We start from the raw sequence: 25,505 nt of genomic DNA, 5'->3' as shown, positions 1-25,505 counted from the left end.
CATAATTAGAAGAAAAATATGGACAGTAGTTATGTTTCAAGATAATTTCTATTAATAAGTCAAAGAGAAAGATATAAAGTAAATGAATTGACCGTGACGTCACTCCTCAGTATTTCATAGTAATTCCATATAAGCAAAGCGTTTTGACAGGTCTTAAAAAGAAGCTGATTTGACTAGTAGGAAACTAGCCTATTATGTATGTACATATGTTCTTCGCCCACAATAAAATGATTCCGTTATTTATGAATAGCAAAGTACAGCCACACAAAAATACAAATGAAATTAATCCTAAAGGAAGCTAAAACAAATTAATTTAAGAAATAATACGATTTTTATCTCTCGTTATAAAACAACCATCCTTCTATCTCTAAACAGTTCGTAATGTTCAGGCTTCAACCCATCCACCTTCGTGTAATCAAACTTTTCCTTCCTCTTCCAGTGCACTTGCTGAATATGCCGTCTAACAAAGTACGGTGTATGGAACATAGTTTCACAGATTGGACAAGGATGTGTCTTCTCTGTATGTTTCCGTAACACATGGAATTTACGCTCGCTAGCCGAATTCAGGCTAACGTCACACAGATGACAAGGATATGGCCGCTCCCCGGTATGCAATCTTGTATGCTTGACAAGTGCTGTTGTACTACCAAGCGTATCTCCACATATAGAACACACAGTTTTCCCCTTCCCCATATGTCTGTCTATATGAGCCTTCAGCTTCCTTTTATCTAAGAATCTTTTGTTGCAAATATCACACTCGTACGGCATGACTTTTAAATGATAACGGTTCATATGGGTCGTCAAAATGAAACCGTGCCTTGCTGTGTAGTCACAGTACTCGCATTTGTGGCGATAGCTGTGATTAGGATTGATTTCAGCAAAATGCTGCATTTCGCGCATATGCAATAAGTATTCCTGTTTGGTTAAAAATTTGATATTGCAGAATTGACAATGATTGTTTCTATAAGATTCAACCCCATGGGCATCATTACAATGTTTCTGTAATTTTAGTTTACCAGTAAATGTTTCTTTGCAAAGGGGACAAGAGTAAGATCTCTTCAGAACAATTCTTTTAGGTTTCTTTGGTACATCTTCATGTGCCATAGCATGTATGGAAGCTTGCATATCGCTTTCAAATTTAGAAGGGCATTTGTTACAACTGTATGTTTTCTCAGAAACCGTGCATTCCGCTTCATGTTCACACAAGTTGTCGCTCAGAATGACACAGCTACAGTAATAGCAGATCTTGTGGTCCGTGTGGAACGTATCAAAATGACTAAAATACTGTTCTCTCATATAGAATATTTTTCCACACAATTCACAGTTGTCCGCTAACTCATCCATGTGTTTCTTATCCACATGGGATATCATTGTTTGTAGTGTACCTGTGGTGTAAGGGCATTCTAAGCATTTAATCTTAGAAACATTATCCTTCTTTTGTTCTAAAAAGTGTTTAATAAATTTATCATGCTCACATGACTTTTTTTTACACTTTGGGCATGAGATTTTATTGAAAGGATCACTCTCTACATGATAACCTGTTTTGGTTTTGCACAAACCGCATGTAGTTAAATGTGCTAACAGGAACTTTTTATCGCAGAACTCCTTGTCACAGTACCGACAAACATAGTTTTTTGTTACTAAATTCTTTGAGGGACGCTCAATCAACTGTACTTTTCGTTTAACAGGTTGATTATTCTGCCATTTGAATTTCTCCAGCTGTTCTAAGTCTTTTTCACTAGAATCTGTTTCTTCTAAAACTATGACAGCATTAGCGCAGGCCGGGTTGTCATCCATACAGTTGAGGAGATCAACGGTTTCGGATTCGAGCTGAGCGATGTAGTAGTTGAAGTTCTCGGCTCTGGTTTGTGTGGAGCGGATGAATTGGAAGGCGTAGACAAGCTTAACCTGACAGTGGTCACAGACATACTTGCTGAGAATGATCTGGGAACCCTGAAATCATACAATGATAATCGTTCATTGGAGAGAAATAGCAGGTTCAATTTTATTACTGCTTTGGCCACTAAGATAGGATTTCTCTTTTCAGCCTTTTTTTAACTTCACATTCTCAATAAAAGAGAGACAAATCAATAAAAGAGAGTTGGCCTTAGCTATTAATGTTTTCTAAACGCAAGGTATTCATAATTCAATTGATTGTTATTGTAATTGACCTAAATAGCTTTTGTGACCGAAATCCTTGAACCTCAAGAACCAGAATTCTCGATTTTACACACTATGTAAAGGTATTCAAAAACCCAAAGCGCTTGGAAGTAAACGCAAAGGAGGTATTAGAAATTTCGTATGAGATAACCTTACCGCATCTTGAAACAGTTCATGAAGAATTTGCCGCAGGGTTAAGTTGCAGAGATATTCGCTCCCCTCCAAGAGAGGACAGTTGTCCAGGTCGTGCAGCTGCACCGCGGACTCGTAGCAAATTGTGCAGATGCGCGGAGTATTCAGGATGTTCCGCAACTTGGCCAAAGTGGGCTTTGGTTTACTCGTCGCTGAGAACGTCAACTCGTTAAACATCGCCATGGCGCCTTACGCATCGAATATAACAACGTATATAATTTAGCAATTAAATTAACTAAATTACAATAACAAGGAGATTAAGTGCACGAATTTGGCGGTTCTAAAATTGTGAAAATCTCTAACATAGAAACGAATCAAACGAATGACATGACACCATGACAGCGTCACTTCACGGCAATCCACAGACAAAAAAGTCTGTGACGCTGTTTCACCTCAACGGAAACCGGAAATTTTAAGGCAGCCTACATTCTGAATTGAAGATTGCAATAAAATCGATGAACTTTTATTCTCCTTCTTGGGATAATTAACGTTCATAAGATTGAAACAAAAATTCTAAAGTCATGTTTGATAACAAAATTAGCAAATTGATGGCAAATTGAATTTAAATTTAATATGCTCGCCAGCTTGCTTGAATGGCTTGTCTATTACAAGAACAATTTTGATGCGCATGGATAGCGCTGTCACTGTCAGTGTCACATCACAGTGGAAGGAGTGGAAATGGAATGATATGACGCATATTGCATATCATTATCAGTCGGTTTATCGCATTAAAATTATTTAGTATTAGTGTGTGTTAGGTTTGAAAACTGCAAACACAAATCATGGAAAAAGTAGAAAAAAATTTGCCTATGCCACAGGCTGTGAAAACTTTACAAACAATCCTGCAATACACAACTTTTTGCTCACTTTGTTTTGATTCTAAAGAAGGCAAGGAAGAAGAATTATTACATTTGGATTATTTAGTGGTATTAGAAGACTTAGGGCAAGAGAAGATAACTCTTAGAGACTTACTGGAAGCTGTATTTGGAAATGTAAGTGACACTGGCTGTAGCATTATGCAGGCAAATAAAAAGTTGGTTTAGGCTTATTATTTGCAATCTATTAGGGTTAAAAAAAATTCTGAACTTCGTTTGCCTTTGAAAATTAAAAAAGTTGCCAACTTCATCAATGTTTGTTGAAAAGTTTTTTTTTAATTTTTCAGACTCAAGACTTAGTTACAAGTGACTACATCTGCAAACCGTGCAAGTCCTTAGCACAAAACAGCTATACTTTCATTTACAAAACCAAGAGAGATGTCCAAATCTACACTAAGTACCTTGAACAACTTCTGAAGGAGACATCGGAATTGTCTGTGAAGTTCAACAGTGATTGGAAAAGAGCTGTAATTGTTTTAGACAATTATGAAAAAGCAGTGAATTCCAAAACCGAAGAGACTGATAAATATATTTGTGATAAGTGCGGCAAAGACTTTACACAGAAAAGTTTTCTGATAAAACACTTAAAGAAGCACAAAACTGATTTAGCTGAAAGAAAGAAAAGCTTTAGCTGTCCACATTGTAATATATGGCCATGTATACATAAGGAATATATACTAGCTTTTAAAGAACAGCAAGAATTAAAAATCAAACCAATGTCCTGTTTGTGTGGGTATACATTTGGAAGGACCCTCTCGTGTCTTATAACTCATGTTAATAAAGACCACTTGGATATAAAGCCTAATACTTGTAAATGTGGAAAGTCATTTTACTTACGGAAGCAATATTGGAAACATTTAGAACACTGTAATAATGAGCATACTTGCGCATCATGTTTTAACAAATTTCCAAATTTGAAGCAGCTAAAGGAACATATAGAAACATGTGTCACTGAGAAGCCATATAAAGTTAGTAAATGCCCGGTTCGTTCAAAAACTAAAGTTGACCAGAGTCACATAGTTAAACATACTAGAAAACTTTCAAAAGTCAAAAGGAACAGAATGTACCAATGTCTCATATGCGATAAAGTTTTAAAAACTAAGCTTCAATTACGGTCACATGTAAATAATAAGCATGAAAAGAAACCTAATCTATGTCTTTACTGTAATAAACAGTACAACTCTAGGCAAGAATATCTGGAGCATGTTCAAAGCGATGAACATAAAAACAACATACAATATGGTTTTAAACACCACTGTACTCATTGTGACTACTCAGCGAATACTCTACATATGCTAAAAGCGCATGTAAATAGAATTCATCTAAATATTCGTCCGTTTGAATGTGAACATTGCCAGAAACGTTACTTCGACATAACACAACTGAGGAATCATGTGAAAAGTCACACCGGGCAACGGAAACTGAAAGTCTGTGACATATGTGGAGCTAATTTGTCCGGTCCTACCGCATTAAAGAAGCATAGAAGATTACATACAGGTGAAAATCCTTACTCCTGTCCGTATTGTGAAGAAAAGAGTAACTGTGCGAGTACTTTAAAGACTCATATAATGAGAAAGCATATGGAACCGACTATTCAGTGTCCGCTCTGCGAGTTGAAGTTCCATACAATGAGCAATGCTAGAGGGCATGTTAAGAAGGCTCATTGGAAGAGTAAGGAGAAGTTTGATTATACAAAGCTGAAGGGATTGTCGGAGAAAGATTATGATTTCTTTAGGGATAGGAGAAAGGCTGTTGTGTAATACTTTACTATGAAAATAAAGATCATGCATGAAATCTGACTAATTACTTCATAGTTTGATAGTTTTATTCGCATCCTCTTACATCTCAGGGTACGTAGCCGAATGGCACAAACGCTCACGAAACGAAACGCTCGTAGATATCTATCTCTATCGCTCGTGCATATTGGCGCGACAGAGCGAGACCACCTTTCGCGGCGTTTCGTTTTCGTTCCGCGTCGCAGAAATGCCATTCGGCTACGGCACCCTGGTACGCAGACTTGTGGGTGCATGGGGACTATTTCTATATGTATGTACACTAAATATCTGGAATGAGGGGATTCGAAAAGAGTGGCGATAAGTTCGGGTTACGAGTTCCCTCTTCGCACGTGTTGTATGACGTTTTCCAGTACAGTCAACGAATTTGAACCCTAGGCCACTCTATAACCATGTCGAAATGACAAGCAGTAAGAGATTTCTTACAATCTGATTTTTTAAATTTTGACTTAGTTGCAGAAATGCCTAATAAGCTCATTACGTAACTAGTGCGGTAATACTGTAAACTCTATGGGATGGCAACACTGAAATGTGTTTGCCATGGCAACCCAAAAATTCATGGAATGTATAAATAAAAGAACAACTATTACGTCATCGATTTATTCCATTACGGTTCATACGGCTATTATAAATAACTAGCGTAAGTTACAGACGAATATGGCCGATATTATGTGTAAATGTATTCCTACTCGATCCTACGTGGCATTATTACTTGTGACAAATATATTTCAGGCGATGGGTCAAAATGACCCAGTACTTTTGTTTAGGCTTAAATCTTCCATTAATGTTACTGAAACACATTCAGCGGCTCTTTTTTAAAAAATGAACCCGACTGTCGGGTTCTTGACCGAGAATGTGTTAAAAACATAATGAAAAGATTGAATACATGTGAACTGTCTACCATAAAACATTGTTTATACTAAGCATTTTTTTTAATGGACAGTTTAAGTATACTAAAACATTTGAAAATAATATCGACTTCAACATAATAGCTACAGCCCACTAAGCAGACCAAAGACTCATGAGCAAATGCTTGGATAAAAGGAACATGATGAATAGTCAAAGCTGGTGGGTCAGTTGAAAAACACGCGGCTATTGTAATAGAAGAGGTGAGGTACATTAGTATATTCTACCATGCGCGGATCCAGGGAGGGGGGGGTGGGCCCCGGGGGGGCCTGGCCTTTACCACGTGACAACCCCCCCCTCCCGGGCACGAAGGTGGATCCGCGCTTATACCATTTAGGTGTATTTATTTCGGTTAGGTATAACTTATACGGTATAAGTAATGCACATATTGTTACTACAAACTCTACAATGGGGCTTTATTTCAAATAAATAAGTTTAATTGCGCATAATATTAAACCGTGTTACCGTCTTTCAAACCTACACTTGAATATTGTCAATAAATCGAAATACCAATTTCATCCTTTAAGATACTGGGTCAAAATGACCCATATACGATACGTACCCATTTTCAACGCTATCTTCTTGTGAGACGATTGAATATTTATTAATCTTGCTTACATTGTAGTCTATTTCGATTTATTTACAATAAACAGTCATCCATCTTAGAACTAAGCTATTTACAAATTTAGAAAAGCTATTTTTAATATAAGATGTCTGCTGTGTGCATTCAAACCTCGAGGCGACAGTACCCAAAGACTGGTATATAACTCTTTAAACACACCTATTAAGGTTTTCACATGATTTAGGACAAACTCACGTAGCTACCTACGTGTAGTACAACTTTAGAATATGATAGCAAATCAAAACAAAGACAACAATATTGTCAATACTGATACCCAATACAACGTTTGCACGCACACAGGACATTTACAAATTGCACACCAATATACGAGTCAATGACGCGTAGCACCGTCAAATACAATAATGAATGTAGTTTATTTAATTTAAAACCATGTCATGATGGTATAAGTTATCTGCAAAACGGAATATAACATGACAATGAATTTAAAACTTGCAAATCAGTAAAAAATAATTTATGACCTCGGGAAAAATAGTTTGTCTATGACTATATTTCCATTCTAAGTTTTATTATACCCATTCTACGTTTGTTATTAATATTATAAGTACAACCAGTAAATGTACTAAGGAGCGGAATTTAATCAATATTTTGTGGAGTATATTTGCAAGATTTTCCTTTTTTTATAAATAAAACCTATGTATGGAAACGGATTATATCGCGTATACAATTCATCCCGACGCGACGTTTCGAACACTTTACAGCGTTCGTGGTCAACGGATCACCAGTTGATCCGTTTCCATAGTTTTATTTCACGAGTAACTATCACGGTAACCGAAGACAATATTATAAACCTTAAATATCTGTTGAAACTTATATAGGGTTTTATTTCATTGAATGCTGAGATATTGTCTGATATTAATCATTTATAGCGAAAATCGAATGTTTAATCTCCTTATGCCTTTAAAGGGTCATTTTAACCCATAGGTATAATTCAGCCATAAATATCTTACACATTTGGGTAAATTATGTATGAAATTGGTATTTTTTTATTTTATATTTTTTATGTCGTCTAGTAGATGGCGTCTACCCATATTACGAGTTGACAAGTGTCTTATAAATATAAGTACGTCACTGGGTAATATTTATCCATGGCATTTGGCTCGCACTGATGTAATGATACGATTGTGAGGACATTCGATCGAATTAAAGACGTGGTATGGCGACTGGTTAAGATTATAAGGATTGTCATATTCTCCAATAAACTACAAGTGCAATTTGGACATTACTGTATATTTTATTAGAGGTGCTATTACTTTTTTTCTATTGGACATTTATTATAAATATCTAGGTATTATAACTAATGCCAGCGTGGTCAAAAATAAATTTAGGCCAAAATAAACATTTTATTTCATAGCATCAGCCTAGTAAGGCAAATAAATTATAGCATCATTTAAAATAATATTTACATTTTAATCGACAATGATTATCTGTTAGAAAACTAGGTACTTAAAAAAATAAAAAAACGCTCTATGATAGCGATTATCTATGGCAAATTGTACTTAATTATCACTGTTAAATGTGTAGGGTAATAAGTATGGGAAACAAATATTTATAATCCTGACTTAAACCATTAAAAGCTTTTAAGCAACCAGATAAAAAAACGTGACAGGCAACACTATTTATAAATAATTCTAAAAAAACGCTAGTGTTAAAAAAATCTATAAAAGTAAAAGAAAAAAAGTATGAAAATATAAGAGTTTTTCCAGCAGGGTTATTTTTACCCCGCGACCTAAAATAAAAAATAATTAGTGTTGCCAGTAAAAGTAACTTTTCAGCTAAACATACAATTTTGGAATTCTTTGGTAAATCCATACCAAATATTGTAAAGGTCTGATTCGCCACAATTAAACTTGAAACCTCTTAACTTTGGTACAGACCTAAGGCCGTCTAAACACCGGGTGACTTAGTGTGAACCACACTTTACTAACCTAATATGCGTCGTTTTCAAGAATAAAGATACACACTACGCTGTCATTTAAGCAATAAATTATTGCCTTCTTGACAAACCGTTTGATATTTTTTTCCTAAAGACGTCACAATTATTTTGTGACAATTTACATAAACAACGAGCAACGAGCGCTTTAAAAATATTTCCTTATTTCTTATATTTTTGTTTGTAGATTGCAAAATATATTTTTTGAAATGCACAGTCACCGGCAAAAATATGTGATGATTTCTGTACCTTGTCACATTAACGTCTTGTTTGAAATGTCATACGAAATTGTCAAACGATTTAAAGCGACAAGGTACAGAAATCATCACTTATTTATGCCGGTGACTGGACAATTGCACATATTCTATTTATTTCTAACGTTTTATTTTAGGTATGATTTGAGTTTTTTTAGATATGTCATTATTTTTTATTTTATTTCAAAGAGGGTTTTTAGTCAAAATATTTATAACTAATAAGCATAGGTTATCTTTTGATATTTTGTTTGTCTCGCTTTCATATAAAATGTCACAAAAATACATAGCACTATAAATAAGCAAAAATATAAATATAGGAAACATTAATGAGTATTCCGCGACTTATAACGAATAGAAGCTACATACAAAAGCTCGCAATATTAATATACATACAGGTGAATTGGAATTGTCAAAATCTTCAAAATTCCTGTGGATCGATCTTAAAAATACTTTTAATAATACGTTTATAAATATACACTCGTAGTAAAAACTATTATAAAAATCGATCCAACTTAACAAAAATGTGTTTGCCCAAAAGATATTTTACACAAAACTTGGTTCAGTTAAAAAAAAGTGAAAACAAAAATTACTAAAATAAATTAAGTAAAGTATTTCAGTTTTTTTTTTAATTTGACTTAAACCGTAAGAACTATTAAAAAGTTGGTTTAATTTCAAACTTGAATCCCTTGAAATAACAGATTTAAGTACGTATCTCCTTTATTTCGGACAAACACAAGTCATTCTCATTATAAAAAAAAAAAACAGAATAACAGACGATCAACTCGATATGAAAAACGATTCTCGCTGCTACAATAGCTTAACTCAAATGACAATTGTCAGCGAGTGTGTTGTATACATGTATGTACGGGGTCGAATTGACCCCGTACCGCAGTGACAGTGTTAAGCCTTACGCACCTAATTATAAGGCTCAAATTACAGAAGATTTTTATTCTCATTCTAAAACTAACCTATACTAATGGACTTCAATACCTCCTGCTGGAGCGTTATTGCACCAATTTTGCTTTATATCAGCTACAAGGTGTTTTTTCAACCGTTCTACATATTTCAGAAGTACAATAGGTTATGAGGGTGAACTTTTTATGGGAGCATAGATTAAATATAACAAGATCATACCATCCCATACATTAAAATGCGACCGCCTAAGACCGCGCTTACACTCCACCACACATAGATGGCGCCACAAAAAAATGTCTTGTAGCTTTCGATTATACTTGTAGATGGCGTTAAGTGTCACTTTTGACATAGATTTACGGCTCGGAATTGACACTTAATGCCAATCTACAAATAATCGGTGGTAACAAGGCATTTTTTGTGGCGCCATCTATGTGTGGTGGAGTGTAAGCGCATTCGTAGGCGGTCGCATTTTAATGTATGGGATGGTAAGATCTTGTTATATTTAATTTATGATGGGAGGCACGAATGGAATTTCACAAAAAATGTTTCATGGAATTCAATTATCTTTGAAGGAGAAGGCTTCCATAAAGAAAATGTATGACCTGCATACTGGCCTTTATTTATGTACATGTACTTTTAAAAGTTTGCGAATGGTTGAAAAAGTAACCGATAGTAGTCGAAAAAACGATTATCAATGTTAATGTAAACAAATATTTATGTAAAACCATAAAAAGTCAAAATATTACGAAATTAGTTTTAAAAATAATTTATTGGAAAAATAAAACAGTCTTTGTAAAATTCTGTATGAATTAGTTACTAGAGACTTCTTGAGACTGCACCAATTCGTTTTTTATTTTGTTCAAATTCTTTTGAACAACAATTAAAATAGTGAAAATCAATTACTATACAACACAAACATCAAGGACGATTATAAAGGACCAGCAGAGTCCATACTAAATACCGTACCCCGTTGGCAGCCGTAAATCTATGTCACTAGATGTCACTAAGAGTGTCATTTGAATAAAAATGTCGTTTTTTTTTAAAAAATACGCGCACGCGGTAGTTCAACGGCATTACAAGTGATTCACTGAAAAGTATATAGATGACGCTAGGGGCCCGTGTCATGTTTCAGTCCCTGTTTACAACGCAAGCCATCGTTCTTATTTTGAATTATGACAATCATGCAAAAGAGTACCATACTGTCAAATTTTCTATCTCTTTCATTTTGAGCGTGACGTCAATGATTAGTAATATTACTTTCAATATATTTAAAATTTAGATTTTAATGAGGCCATTTCGAACGGTGTTTATGATAGATATCATGTTGACAATCAATCTCCTGACCGTCTCGCTCATACCAATCCTATCCTATATTTGAACGAGTGCGACCGAAACAGTTGAGTATTATTGAAGATTTTTGAATGTCTAAAATCTTATTGGTAGTTGTCGAAAACCCGCTTTTTCCATAAAGTGTTGGCGCGACGTCAAGTGGGTGATAGGCGTACGAGCAAGTACGCGTTGGATGGTCGACTACTATGCGCAGCGGTTTTTACGCGTACTTACGGTGACACACAATCGAATAACCTAATCTAACCACAAAATTAAAATTTTGAAAAAACCCCCGACCGCGACCTAGTAGACCGATTTTCATGAAACATGGCTAAGAACACTCCCGACTAACACAGCTTTCAAATGAAAAAAACTAAATCGAAATCGGTTCATCCGTTCGGGAGCTACGATGCCACAGACAGACACACACACAGACAGACAAACAGACAGACAGACAGACAGACACGTCAAACTTATAACACCCCGTCGTTTTTGCGTCGGGGGTTAAAAAGGTCGTCGAGCCATAAGTACGCATAGGTACCTGCTCGTATCGTACGTTTATCACCCACTTCAGACTGCGTTTCGATCGGCGTTTAGCGACAATGATTATCAGCTCGGCTTCATGGCTTTACGAACCTTAGCTCGGACCATCGAATATGAAACTTATAAACTTCTTTATACACAAGAGTATAAAGAAGTTTATAACCAGGTGCTCCATAACACCATTGCACCAATCTGTCGCCAGCACCGCTACACTTCAACGGCCAAGTCACACAACATCCATACTAATATTATAAATGGGAAAGTGTGTGTGTCTGTTTGTTTGTCCATCTTTCACGGCAAAACGGAGCGACGTATTGACGTGATTTTTTAAGTGGAGATAGTTGAAGGGATGGAAAGTGACATAGGCTACTTTTTGTCTCTTTTTATATCCCCCCACTTCCTTAGAATGGAGGATGGAAGTTTGTGGAGAGATTTTCGAATTTAACGCGAGCGAAGCCGCGGGCGAAGGCTAGTTAACTATAATAATAAAGAAATCGCAGTAAGGAACTTTATGTAGATTTCATTACTTTTTAGAAATAAACAAGCAGCTCCATCGAGACGGCTATTTTTTACAGAATGTTTTTGGTGGGATATACATAGGCATAGGTATATAACACTAACAAGGTATCTATTGTCTTAGTCCGTTTTCACATTATCCGATCCGATATCGGATGTCGGAAGGATTTAAATGGAAAAAATCCAAGATAGCGCCTGTAATGTATGGGGTATCAGTCCTACATCCGATATCGGATCGGATAATGTGAAAACGCATTTAGTCTCATTAATTATTACTTATGTCAGAGTTTCACTAATTATTTCCTTTTATTCATTTATTATCTCAGTTTAGGTTTATACGAGTACCAAACGAGTAGTATACGAGTAGAAAATATATTACCAAAACAATACAAACTATCATTAATCCATACTAATATTATAAATTTATTATAAAAACGTAATCCTAAGTGCCACACCTGGCGGCCTAACTATCCGCGTTGTGTCCAAGACGAAGCCTGACCGACGAAGCTAGCAAGTCTCTCTACATGTTAGCTGAAATACTGTCAAACCATTCACTGTGATTACTCAGATTATTATAAGCAAAATGATCTTCGAATGAACTTTTTGGACAATTGAGATGCATGGGCGCAGTCGAAACCAGCTCGCCCCTTCAGCCGTGTCCCGTTGAAAATCGGAAAGATTCTTTTCCTTAGCACATTTAATGTTTACAAATTGGATTCGCCTTCTGTCACCTAAAACTGGTAATTTTATGTATGAGGTCATTGGTCATACAATTATTAATTTGTACAGTTATTAATTCTGTATCTCTACTCGCATTGCTGCTGCGATTCTAAAATATTTAATATCCATATATTATGAATATTCAATAAATCATACAATGACATTTGTGATGTGACATGGATGTCAGATGTCACATCTGTTGGCACAATGATTGCGTTTTGTTGAACGTATTTGAGCTCAACATATAAGTTTATTATCACTAAGTATATTATATTAATGAACAACGAAACGGATGTGACATTTTCCTAGTCCACCAACGTCATCTAGTCATTTTATTTGGCAATAATTAGACAACATGCGAACAAACTTAGCCAGCGAAGCGATCACAACTACGTCGAGGCCGACCAAAAAATATAATTTGTAAAAATTGTGTTTTGAGCCAATATTTTGATATTAAAATAAAGTTTTTTGATAGTTATTCATAGTATAATATAAAAACAAGTAAAAATATGTGTGAAAATATGTTTTTTTCCACTCCCGGGTTACGAAACAACGCCATCTAGTTTTAAAGCAAAAACTAAGCTTTTTTCAGGGGTACGCTTTTTTGTATGGGCTATATCAGTCTAGTATTAAATGGTCCTTGCAAACATTTAAGTTTTTTTTTTTAATTAAACAATGTTCACACTAAATTAACAAAAAAAAGTAACTTCGTTAAATAACGTATCGAATTTATCGATTCTGTCAGGTGTCAGGCATAAACATATAAACTTCACTGAATGGAGAACAATATCTAAAAAATCACATACTTCTGTAAAAAAAAAAATCATTTTTTTTATTTGTAAAAAATACATTAAAATGGACATATCGCGGTTTAGAACCGCCTTAAAACATTAAGTCACTGTGTTTAATGGTACGGTTACACACATCGCGAATGCATTATCGCGATGTATGTGGCCGAATATTCGCGAATACTTTGGCACTTCGCCCGAAGCCTCAGACCCTTCGCCTTCTGTCGCATTTCAGTGCTCTGTTCTGCGGCATTTTAATGGCCATGCACATTCGACGTGGACCTGACGAAGTTTTACCAAGATCATTGTATCGCGATGTGTGTAGTCGTACCATAAGCGATAACGATAAACCTAGTTTACTGTAGGATACAGTTGTTTTTCCGCTGAATCTCCACCTGGGACAGGTTGCGTTCTATTTCGTCGTCGTTCGCTATCCTGGAATTTGAAAATTTTCAATGAAATCAGCACCAGCAGCACATTGTTTTAATGAAGGAATGTAGAGTAAACGTATTTCTCTATTTATTGCATTTTATGGTGTAACTAGTGGAGTGGAGTCACCTATAGAATTTCCTCTACGTGAAACTATCAGGGATAGAACGTTCATAAGTACTACCAAAGAGGATCGAGTATTATAGAGTTACTGTCGAAGTAAAATGTGTAATTATGGAGATTAGAGGGAGGAGGGATATCTTTAAGTATCAAATGTGCACATATAAAAGAGGAGATAGGTGGCGCGGCAATCGCTGGTACATAAGGATTTGACAATCTCTTAGCCTTCTCGGTAGTAACCCCGCCTACGGAGCAAGAGGTCCCGGATTCAAATCCTGATGAGGGTTTTTTATATGTTTTTCTACATATATTTTTTCCTTATTTTATTATTAATTTATTGTCCATAAATTTTGTTACAACATTAAAATTAAATTTATGCGAATATAAAGGAAATTTCATTCGAAAGACTTACAACATTACCTAGGATGGGGCAAACAATGTAAATAGACATATAAATAAAACAGTAACTAAACACAATTAAAATACACAAAAAGAGAATTTAAATAAAAAATAATAATAATAACAACAAAAAGACCGCTGTCAGGATCGAACCTGATAACATCTGCATACGAAGCAAGCGCATTACCACGGGACTACGTCTTGACATGTACAACCTGACGAAATCAGCCTACAGAAAAGAACGTCTAATGTCATGTCATGTTCCTGTCCATTGAGTGACATAATTATGCGCTCCTAGCAGAGAGATTTGTAACTTCCAAGAATATTATATACCATGGATTTTGCGTGCCGACCAATGAGTTGAAGCCAGGTTCATTCACCTTTACTCCTATGTTCTATCTCTTTCCGACACTGTGATGTATTGCCAGATTAGTTACTAAAAAAAACGTATAAAACATTCTTCAATCAAATTGACTTACTTTTCTTTGTATTATACGAAAAAAAACTCAATCAAAAACCTTATTTCTCCGGTATTTACCTCCTGCGTACTATGGGAACACTAATAATAAAAAAATATGCCCGATATGTCAGAATTGTCAAAAGTCATTCACCGATTCAGATATTTATTTTGCGAAATAAACGTTTTTCGACGATTTACTTAAGTTCTGCGCTATGTATTGCATAGTGAACCATTGTGGAAGTAAATGGAAACCGAAATCCGACGTAAAATTTCACAAGTAAGTACTTATTTTACCAAAATGTTCATAAACCTCGCTGGCAATAAATTTTCTGCTATTTTGCTTGTAATCTTGGTTAGTTCTTATCATTATATTGTTTTCATTGTCTCAAATTATATCAAAATTCCCACGAATAGGTTTAGAACGATAAATATGACCTTTAAAGAAAAATAATGCTATGTGTGGTTTTACGACTAGGGTGACCAATCTTTTTTCTTGCATGGTATTTACTCTTATTGAATGGAGCTAAATCTATCAACTTGGTACGGTTTCTATGTTCATAGTTCATATCACAGTATAATAATACCAACTTTATTGTTTATGTCTTTACAATTAACATGAATAATATTAAACTTTTCAGTGTTCCAAAAGATGAAGGAAGGAGGCAGCGTTGGCTGTCGATTGTACCGATAAAAGGAAATGTTTCAGAGCGTTCGACAATTTGCAGATTTGCACTTTAAGCCTGAAGATTATGACACAGAAAGAAATTTTAAAAATCGGTCCAGTAACGACGGAGATATCGTGGCATAAACATTAAATTGAGATACATATATATATATATATACATGCGAAGAGAATTGAAATACGTACGAATTGAGAACCACCTTCCTTGAGATTTGGGGCGGCGCTTAAAAATAAAGATACTGTTTTAAAACGTCCTAGTATTTCATTATTTCCCCATTGACAAATACTTCCCTTATATTTTTGTGGCTATTCCCACTAGTTACCACCAAGTTTTTACCTGTCCTAACTACTGGGATTTTCCCCACATTGTTAATTACCACACCGGGGGTTGATAGCTACTGGGATTAGTTTTCCCAGTAGTTACTACCAAAATATTATTGTGATAGTTTAAAGTGACTGAAACATTTTTTAATAAATACAGGTGTCAGTAAAAGAAAAGTTATATTTTAAGCCTCGTGTTGCAACACTCACCACGCTCTTATTCTGGAACGGTTCTGAAAAAAAAATCCCAGTAGTTTACCACTGGTAAAAACTGTACCGTATTTTGTGGCGTAAGGCAAAGTAACTGCAGAGTGGTATAGAAATGGACCTTATTGGCGGTTGACAAATTAGTAAGGTGCATTAGAGTAATTCCGAATGACAGAAATGTTCAGATAATTCCGAAAGGGGAATCTTGATATGACGGAAATAATGGTGATTTCTATGCGACTTTCCTAATTAGACGACTTTCGGAATTGCCCTAATGTACCTTACTTTTTGAGTTTGTGAGGATGGATGTTCACTTTCGTGATAAAACGATTGATCGGATTTGAATTTAATAAGTTACAAAATTAATCAGTCGTATAAACGTAATACGTCAAATTCCGCGGGATATCCCTAATGTATGCTTAATCATGGACACCCTAAAGAAAGAGATACAAGACCGGCGTGACGTAATTCAAGGTCAAATTTTCTGGCTTCAACGTAATGTTCGGCACGCAATATCCATGGTATATAATATTCTTGGTAACTTCAGTTTAACACTGACAGCCGGTCATTTTTGCGACTGTTCTACTTCGACAGTTAGGCTTCCTTTTAAACTTCTACATTCCATATGTGTAATAACAGTGCATAGACTGCCATCTCTTGACACAGGCTTAAAACTTTTGAACCTCAGGTTTGACAATTTGGCCCATATTCTTAGCTTGATATGTGTTAAAATGTCAAATATAATTATTAGCGCCATTTAGCTGAGCGTACCCTAAAGGTGTAATGCCATCTAGGCCACCGTACCTTTTTCTGTATGGTACTGAGGTACGTTTTTTTCTTAGACTTTATCTGTCTATACGGAGTTATATATGTCCTTGGTACTACTAAGGTCCCTCATATTTTGTAGATTTTCTTTAATTCTGTATAAGAACAAAATATTAAATTACTACATAGGATGTCCTTTTAAAACCGTTTCCCTATAAATGGTCTCGCCGAAAGACTCGTGTTTGTCATGAATGAAATAATAGAATGTGATTCTTATTTTGATAAAAGTGAAATACACATTACATTTTAGATATACAATCAATATTGTTCTTAGTTGTGTGTCGATATTTCACTTCTGCAGTAATGAAGGGTTTTCCCCAGAATGTTTAAACTTATTTTTTGAACTTACGCTTTCTCCTGTTCATCCATCTCTTGCACCAGCCTGTCACGTTCATTGACAGCCGCCAGCAGCTCCTGTCAAACATCACCAAGGTTAGCTGCATGTGCCACTGAAATAGGCAGAGTGCCTGGGAGGTGGTTGAAGTAAACACTGTAGTCAGTTGTGGTCCATAGGCACAGTATAATAAAGAGTACTATCGTACAGTCTGACCACTCCCGCTCCCCGCTGAAAGTGCAGCCCACCCCCTCTCGGCTACCTCACAGTTACCACCTGTCAAAAACGCGAACAGTCGACCTGTCATATGTCACTCATACAAGCATAGTACGCGTTCACCTACACGAGCTTAGACTGTGTGCTAGGAACGCGCCTCTTTCATATATTTGATCGTCAGTGTCCGAGGTGTGCCATAGGTATAATATCTCCCCTATCGCCTAACACCCTCCAGATACATTGTGATTGTGGTTTATATATAGTTAACCTACGTGCTGAGAGGCAATCCCTTATCGTATGGAGAGGTGTTTTATCTGTATTCAATCACTACTACGTTGTCTACGTGATCAACGTGTAGGAATGTCTACTAGCCTATCACACCACTTTAATCTTTCGAAACCCATACGTCATATAGAACAATCGATTTTGAATTATGTCAAAATTAGTTAAGGTGTCATTTAATTTTTTAAGCTGGCTCCTTGGGGATGGGGAGCCGGTGGATCTTGAAAGGTTAACGTATAAGTAGTCATATATAATCGAGAAATTCAAGTATACAGAGAGTTACTGTTAAAATTAAATGTGCCATACTCCATACTTTCCGTAGAATGCACGAATGCTGCACGAATACCCGCTGCTCGGAGTCAGAAGCGAAAGATGTCGCGCAAAAAACCTACTCGCACACCCGCCAAGACGGCTAGCCAAGGCTCGCGCATCGCTCAGCGCCTTCGGCCCTAAGTTATATAATTGTATCCCAAGTGATATAAAAAACTCCACCAGTGACATAATTTTTGACAAAAAATTAATGGGACTACTCCATGAACTTGCATGCTACAACGTTAACGAATTTATTCTGAATGTGTAATAATCAGCCAGGACGGTAGTCATTCAATACCTACTATGTATTTAAAAGTCAATGCAAATACTGTAATAACTTAAATAGGTTTACACCAGCAAATGTATAATATTTAATAATTGAAATAACATAATAAGAATAATTAACAATGTATAATAATAATTATGTAATGTATGTACTAATAATGTAAATAGGTACCAATAAGTTATAATTATATCTGTATTAATGTATGACGTGTAAAAATAATGTTTTACCAATAAAGAATCTGAATCTGAATGATATCTCAATACAGGATTAAAACTTTTGAACTTCAGGTTTGACAATTTGGCCCATATTCTTACTTGATATGATTTAAAATTATCAAATATTCGTCATCTAGCTGAGAATCACCCAAAGGTGCCATCTGGTTTTCCTGATGATTCAGATCCGTGGCTTGATTACCTGTAATAAGAGCCTCTCCCGTCTTTTTTGTCCGTCCGTCTTCCTCCATTCCTCGACTCCTAAACTAAGTCGCAACTCTCTTGCGAGTAGCTCGCATCGTCTGCTGAGATCCTCTTCCTGCTCACTGTAATAAAAATATGTATTTTAAGAAAAACCTTCAATCTGTTTTGAAGGGTGTCTAAGCGAGATCAAGTGTATATATTTATTTTCATATCACCTATTCAGAAAGGAGACTTTTCTTCACCGCTAAGAGGGATCAATGTGACATATTTCTTGTCTACCTTTTTCTTTTATTGCATATTTATTAGGTTAAATAAGTATGTAAATTTTCACTGTAAGCAATACTGCCCTCTAAGCCGAAAAGCGCTATTTCAAACGAAAATCCATAGCTAACTTATACTAAAGTATCTATAACTGACAGTTCCATTTTTAAAATCATTTGGTTTTGAGATAGCGCCACTCGGCTTAGCAGGGCAGAATAGGGGCCTCCAAAATCGGCCCGAAACATAATAACATGATTACGACCGTTGATTCATTAAATAGTATGTAAAATAATATTTGACTTGTAACTCCTAAACATGTATTTTTTCTCCCTCATGTCACAATCTACTATTAAGATAAATCTTTAATCAGATTTTTAAGCAACTAGGGAACAAATCAAATTATTTTATTGAATATTTTTTGATCTGTTCTTTTTTTTTCAAGTAGTCACACTACTATATATAAATTATAAATTGAAATAGATATCATACACGAAAGAAAAAACGGCAAGGCCCACTGGTGGCCGAGCCGGGAATCGAACCCGGGTCTTCAGCTTACGCGGCTAACGTCTTTACCACTAGACGGCGTGCGACTGGCGGGCGTGTGGTCTAGTGGTAAAGATGTTAGCCGCGTAAGCTGAAGACCCGGGTTCGATTCCCGGCTTGGCCACCAGTGGGCCTTGCCGTTTTTTCTTTCGTGTATGATATCTATTTCAATTCAGATTTTTAAGGTTCCGTATTTGTACTTCATAATACTTAAACAAATAAAGGGACTTACAGAATGTTAAGTTGCATCTGCCGCCTTAGTAACGCGTTCTTCTTATTCACTAGGTTGAACCACTGGGACATCAGTCTGTCTTCTTCCTACAAACAGACATGGAAATATTAGATTTTGTTTTAACATTTAATAACCACAAAATTTTAATTTTAAAAAACTCCCGACATTGTGGATCGATTTCCATCAAACATGGCTAAGAATAAGAACACTCCCGACTAATTCAGCATTCAAACTAAATCTAAATCCATTCATCCGTTCGGGAGCTTCGATGCCACAGACAGGAACACACAGACTTGTCCCGTCGTTTTTACGTCGGGGGTTAAAAACTAAAATCCATAAAAAAATTGCTCTTTATTTTTGCCAATAAAATAAAAGACAGCTAAATATATAAACTGTTTATGATAAACAGTAAATTATTGTCTAAACATGTAAGTCGGCAATGATGTGCAAGTTGCGGAAACTTTCCAAAAAAAAATTAAATTTCTTGAAAAATTCACGAAACTTTCACGAAAAATAAAGGGAATTTAAATTTCCATCCATACAATTGTCCATACAAAGTATTGAAAATTTCCGAAGTTTTCCTATGTGAAAATTTCAGAATTTTGGAAACTTTCCGTCGGCACATCAGTATAAGCACAGTATAATAAAGAATACTATCGTACAGTATGGCCACTCCCCGCTCCCCTCTGAAGGTGCCGCCCACCCCCTCTCGGTTACCTGACAGTTACCGCCTGTCAAAAACGCGAACAATCGACCTGTCATATGTCACTCATACAAGCATGGTACGCGTTCACCTACACGAGCTTAGACTGTGTGCTAGGAACGCGCCTCTTTCATATATTTGATCGCCAGTGTCCGAGGTGTGGTATAAGTTAGTGATTCCTAGCTATAATGTCAACTGATGTGTTGGAGAATAGGAAATGGATAATAGGATAAGGATGGGTACCGGGTCTAAAGAAGGACGGAGACAGGGCATGACCAGACGTCTCCACTTGCGCTGTAAGGATGTAAGGGATACAGGAGTTATCAATATTTGTGTGGAAAGCACATATCTAAGGGCAGTTAGGACTAAAAGTTTTTGGGGTTTTCCAATCATCTGAACAAAAAGAAATTCATAATAAATGAAATGAAATGAAATAATAGGCGAGACGACTAAAAAAAACTAATTAGTCCGTCAGTTAGATTATCAAAGAATTTTAAACACGTATTTTTTATTTTTTCTCGTAAACGAAAAATGACGACGGTACAGTGCGTTAAAGTTTCGCGTGACGTCACGCCTACGTACAATTTTTACTTAGAAGTGACATCACAAACCCCCACTCCGGAAATTTGTTGCTTTATATCTTTGTATTTTTTCATTAATTATAAAAAGCGAAAAATGTGTTCAGTATTTTTGGACGATCTAACTGACGGACTAAACAGAATGCCATTTTTTTATGTAGTCGTCATCCCTATTAAATAATGCGTAAAGCAATAATATATCTGTTGTAAAAAAATTTTTTTGCTAAGGTAACAATTACAAGTTAGTTTTTAGGGTTCAGTACCAAAGCGGTTCCAAAGTAACCCTTGTGCTACTCTGTCCGTATGTCTGTCACATTGCTAAATATCTCGAGAACTACTTGAGCTATTGATTTGAAATTGTAAACTTTTACAAATCGTAAGAGATATTCATTAGAAAAACTAAATCAATAATATATTGATTTAAACTAACACGATCTTCACTCATATTATTAAATTAAAACGGGACATAAAACGACGGGACGGGACGGGATATAAAACGTAAGTTTTACGCGATTAAGTCCCGTTTTAATTTAATAATATAAATCAATAATGTCTCGAAAGGAATAAGTTTTTTGCAAAAATTTAATTTTTGGCACAAGCTTTTAGCGCCGACTGTACCTTTCTTTCAACAGTCGTGTATTGCTTTCCGAGACGTTTCTAAAAATCCCTTACTCGATGGGGATACAACGTTCCATGACAGAGTTCCTATGACCACCTTTCTGCTCCATCATCAGACCAGCTCCATGATACCATAATATTGCATCGTCACGTGATTTACATATGTGTGCAAAATTTCAGCTCAATCGGAAACCGGGAAGTGGGTCAAATTTATCTTCTACGTTTTGACGCACACTAACATACTAACAATGCAAGTTGAATAAAAGCTTGTAATAGTATTTTATACAATCGTTATATAATACAAAGCTTTTCAGTCGAGTACCATGTTTAGGCCACGAAGCTTGCTGAGTGGCCTAATAGTACGGTACGAAAGTGAAAAGCTTAATTATATCACTATTGTATACAATACTTTTTCTATGAGTCATCATTTTCATCATCATTGGACGAAAAATATCATCATCGTTCTATTTTTGAAATTTTTTCAGTTAACTAAAGTGAAGTGTAATGAAATATTATAGTTGACTAAGTGTCAAAGACTATTCAACACTGAAAAGTCAGCACGTATAGTTTAGTCTGTGGTCTCCTAATTGACAGATTAAAGTCGACGAGTAGAAATGCGATAGCATTCACGAATGGTCAGTTGAGCCTATTGCTGTAGTATAAACCTACCAACTATAACGGGTTTTAAGCCCCATGTTGTACACTTAATAATTTATCTACCTTCATAAAAAAGTTTCTGTTATCGTAGACTGACAATTGCTATATACTTACTTCAATGTTGTTATCTTAATCTTAGTGTAAAGTACCTAATCTAATGTAGTTTAAAGTTTAATTGAGCGCTACGCCAACAAACTGTCGCACAGTTTGGCGAAAAATTTATTTAAGGTATTATGTAACTGTTTTTTTCTTAAAAAAAAAAAAACTAAAAAGTGTGTGATAAATACGAACTAGCTCATACCTCAGTATTATCCGCGCTCTGCATCACACACCGCAGCTGCTTCTCGAGAGCCGCCGCTCTCTCGTCGATGGCGCTCTGTTCTTTTTCCAACGCTTCTAGCTCGCTCTGAATGTAGGAACCCGTTTCTCGGCCCTGTGTGACATTAAAACAGAATTTTAGTTGACATTTTGAAATACTTAGTCATATTATACCAAGTTTGACAGAATTCTGTTTATATATTTTTAAATCTTTAATGTAATACCTGACAGGACACCCGGTCGCACGCTATGCAGCATGGACTCAAGACCACAGTATAATAAAGAGTACTATCGTACAGTATGGCCACTCCCGCTCCCCGCTGAAAGTGCCACCCACCCCCTCTCGATTACCTTACAGTTACCGCCTATCAAAAACGCGAACAGTCGACCTGTCATATCTCATTCGTACACGTTTTTTTTTTTGCCAATATTTTTTTTTATTGTTTTAGGGAATTTTAGGTCAATTGTACTCAGAATCACTAGTACTTTCAATCTCACTGGGAGACAAAAAGTGTCCCAGAATTTCCATACATTTTTGTTACTTTCCTCTTTTGTTACCCCATACAAAATGTACGGAAAATGGTAACAAAATAAGAAAAAAAATCGTATGGGACAATTTTTTTAACTACTAGGATTGAAAAGGCTAGTAATTCTGAGTAGAAATAGCATTTTTTTTCTCAAAAATATCACACTTCATGAAAGTGGCAAAAAAAAAAAAGAAATGCTCCTACACGAGCCTAGAATGTGTGCTAGAAACGCGCCTCTTTTATATATTTGATCGCCAGTGACCGAGATGTGCTCAAGACACTTCTATGAGTCTTCTTTAGTTGTTTGACATGCACGCCGCACGCGACGCTGTACGCTCAGCGTAAGCGTACACTCAGGCCTTAACCGCTTTCAGATAAGGACAAACGTCCAAATAATATTGTATACTAACCTCTTCAGCATTCGCGTTGTCAAGTAACGCTGCCAGTGGCAACGGTGACCGGCCTCGAGATCCCACGGAACCCTCTGAGGGAAAAATAAGAGTATTGTAAAAATGCAGCGGTTTTTACTAACACTCATCATAAACAAAGGAATACGAGCGACACAGATATCTGAAGCAAATGCATGCATCGATGACTTTTAATTTATTTAAGACCGTATAACTTAAAATCACATAATATATTCTTATCATCGTACATCTCTTGAAATGTATAATTTAGCTGTTCATTTTCTGTATTTTTTTTTCTATGATTTAATATTTAAAGGTTTTTACTTTTTAAATATTTTAATTTCATAAAATTTGACTCTTGGAGACCCTATACATCTCTATAGATGATTTGATTAAGTATAATATCTTTACTTGTAACATACAGAGTCATTTAAAACTCTAGTTATTATAGATTTATTTTTTTGTTTGTGCTTTCTTTATGTATTAAGTATAGGTAGTATATGACATTTAGAGACTTTATACATCTCTAACTCTATATCAGTGTATAGCTACTTTGCTTATGATTAATATTTTTAGTTGTTAATATTTCTATTAATTTAATTTGTTTAACTTAATGAATACTCTGTAATGTTGACATGTAAACGTGCCCCTGTGGCCTATTTGCTGAATAAATGATGTTGTATTTTGTATCTTTACAGTTACAACTAGGGAACAAATCAAATTATTTTATTGAATATTTTTGATTTGTTTTTTTTTGATTTGTTAGTTTGATTTGTTTTTTCTTTCGTGTATGATATCTATTTCAATTTATAATCTTTACAGTTCTTCAAATCCCTTGCCTACTAATGTATCAATAAATTTTCTAGCAGCTTTTTAAAATAAAAAAATAATAAACTAGATGCATGGTCGAACCATCGACCACCACTCGTAATTTTGTATGCGTCGCATTGCCTGTGCGGACTACGTGGTGTGTAAAAAATAATATAATCGTGCTTACAGGATCTCATGATTCTCATGAATATGAAACTGAATATATTTATTTTTCTGAATATATTTATGAGATACTAAGCATAGCTATGTTTATGAAAAATTATATTTTTAGATTTCCCAGTGAAGTATTTATTACCTTTCGATCTGAACCACTACAGAAAAAGGGTTTTGTGACCATTCGGACATCTTAGAAACGTTTTACTATAACTAGCTACATATATTTATTGGACTTTTAAAAAGGTCTACCTCATAAGTGACACCTACCTGATCGATCCGGACTAGCGCTCTTTCTTGAACCGGGGCTGGAGTGAGAGCTCTGGGACAGCATCGCTTCTAGCTGCTCCACGCCTCCCACTGTGCCATTGCCATTGAACTTTAGTAAATCTATAGGAAACCAAACAAGAAAAATAAAACAAAATAACAAAAAAATAATACAAAAGGGATTTGAGAAATAAATAAATTAAAAAAAAATAACAAAGGAAACACGAAAACAGAAAAATGTAATAAATAATGAAAAAAAAAACACTTATTAAATAGTCAAAAATTATGGAAATTTACCGGTGTTCTTGTACAGTGTGACATAAAAGAGTGGGAATTAAATATAATGCAATTACACAATTATCAAATATCATATCAAATGTCAGTTAAAAATATATAGTTAAGCAGAAAGAGCCGTCCTCATTTACTTACTACTATTTTTAACCCCCGACGCAAAAACGACGGGGTTATAAGTTTGACGTGTCTGTCTGTCTGTCTGTTTGTCTGTCTGTCTGTGCGTGTGTCTGTCTGTGGCATCGTAGCTCCCGAACGGATGAACC

At 35.5% G+C, this 25,505-nt stretch overlaps 3 protein-coding genes across 5 annotated transcripts in view; 1 reads left to right on the top strand and 2 right to left on the bottom strand.

The window, feature by feature from the left end:
- Nucleotides 1-51: 51 nt before the first annotated feature.
- Nucleotides 52-2,699, bottom strand: LOC125237031 (zinc finger protein Xfin-like). Its single transcript, XM_048143953.1, has 2 exons — nucleotides 2,317-2,699; nucleotides 52-1,953 (listed from the first exon to the last, which is right to left on the bottom strand). Exons 1-2 carry the CDS (start codon nucleotides 2,533-2,535, stop codon nucleotides 343-345), a joined length of 1,830 nt encoding a protein of 609 aa, XP_047999910.1. The 5' UTR covers nucleotides 2,536-2,699; the 3' UTR covers nucleotides 52-342.
- A 326-nt stretch (nucleotides 2,700-3,025) lies between these two features.
- Nucleotides 3,026-8,639, top strand: LOC125237054 (zinc finger protein Xfin-like). The gene is made up of 2 exons (XM_048143996.1): nucleotides 3,026-3,344; nucleotides 3,515-8,639. Exons 1-2 carry the CDS (start codon nucleotides 3,135-3,137, stop codon nucleotides 4,985-4,987), a joined length of 1,683 nt encoding a protein of 560 aa, XP_047999953.1. The 5' UTR covers nucleotides 3,026-3,134; the 3' UTR covers nucleotides 4,988-8,639.
- Nucleotides 8,640-13,447: 4,808 nt separating this feature from the next.
- Nucleotides 13,448-25,505, bottom strand: part of LOC125237158 (EH domain-binding protein 1) — a 43,024-nt gene continuing 30,966 nt past the window's right edge. For all 3 annotated transcript variants that reach the window (XM_048144139.1, XM_048144140.1, XM_048144138.1), the window contains 7 exons: nucleotides 24,952-25,071; nucleotides 23,701-23,774; nucleotides 22,747-22,878; nucleotides 19,890-19,975; nucleotides 18,852-18,975; nucleotides 17,357-17,421; nucleotides 13,448-13,999 (listed from right to left, as the gene is read on the bottom strand). In XM_048144139.1, the coding sequence (XP_048000096.1) occupies nucleotides 13,921-13,999; nucleotides 17,357-17,421; nucleotides 18,852-18,975; nucleotides 19,890-19,975; nucleotides 22,747-22,878; nucleotides 23,701-23,774; nucleotides 24,952-25,071 (680 nt within the window). In that variant the 3' untranslated portion in view covers nucleotides 13,448-13,920. The remainder of the gene's footprint in view (nucleotides 14,000-17,356; nucleotides 17,422-18,851; nucleotides 18,976-19,889; nucleotides 19,976-22,746; nucleotides 22,879-23,700; nucleotides 23,775-24,951; nucleotides 25,072-25,505) is intronic.

The sequence above is a fragment of the Leguminivora glycinivorella genome, chromosome 20 (assembly GCF_023078275.1).
Source record: "Leguminivora glycinivorella isolate SPB_JAAS2020 chromosome 20, LegGlyc_1.1, whole genome shotgun sequence".
Classification (NCBI taxonomy): Eukaryota; Metazoa; Arthropoda; class Insecta; order Lepidoptera; family Tortricidae; genus Leguminivora; species Leguminivora glycinivorella.
The sequence above is the reverse complement of the archived record's forward strand: the minus strand, read 5'-3'. Positions and strand labels throughout refer to the sequence as shown.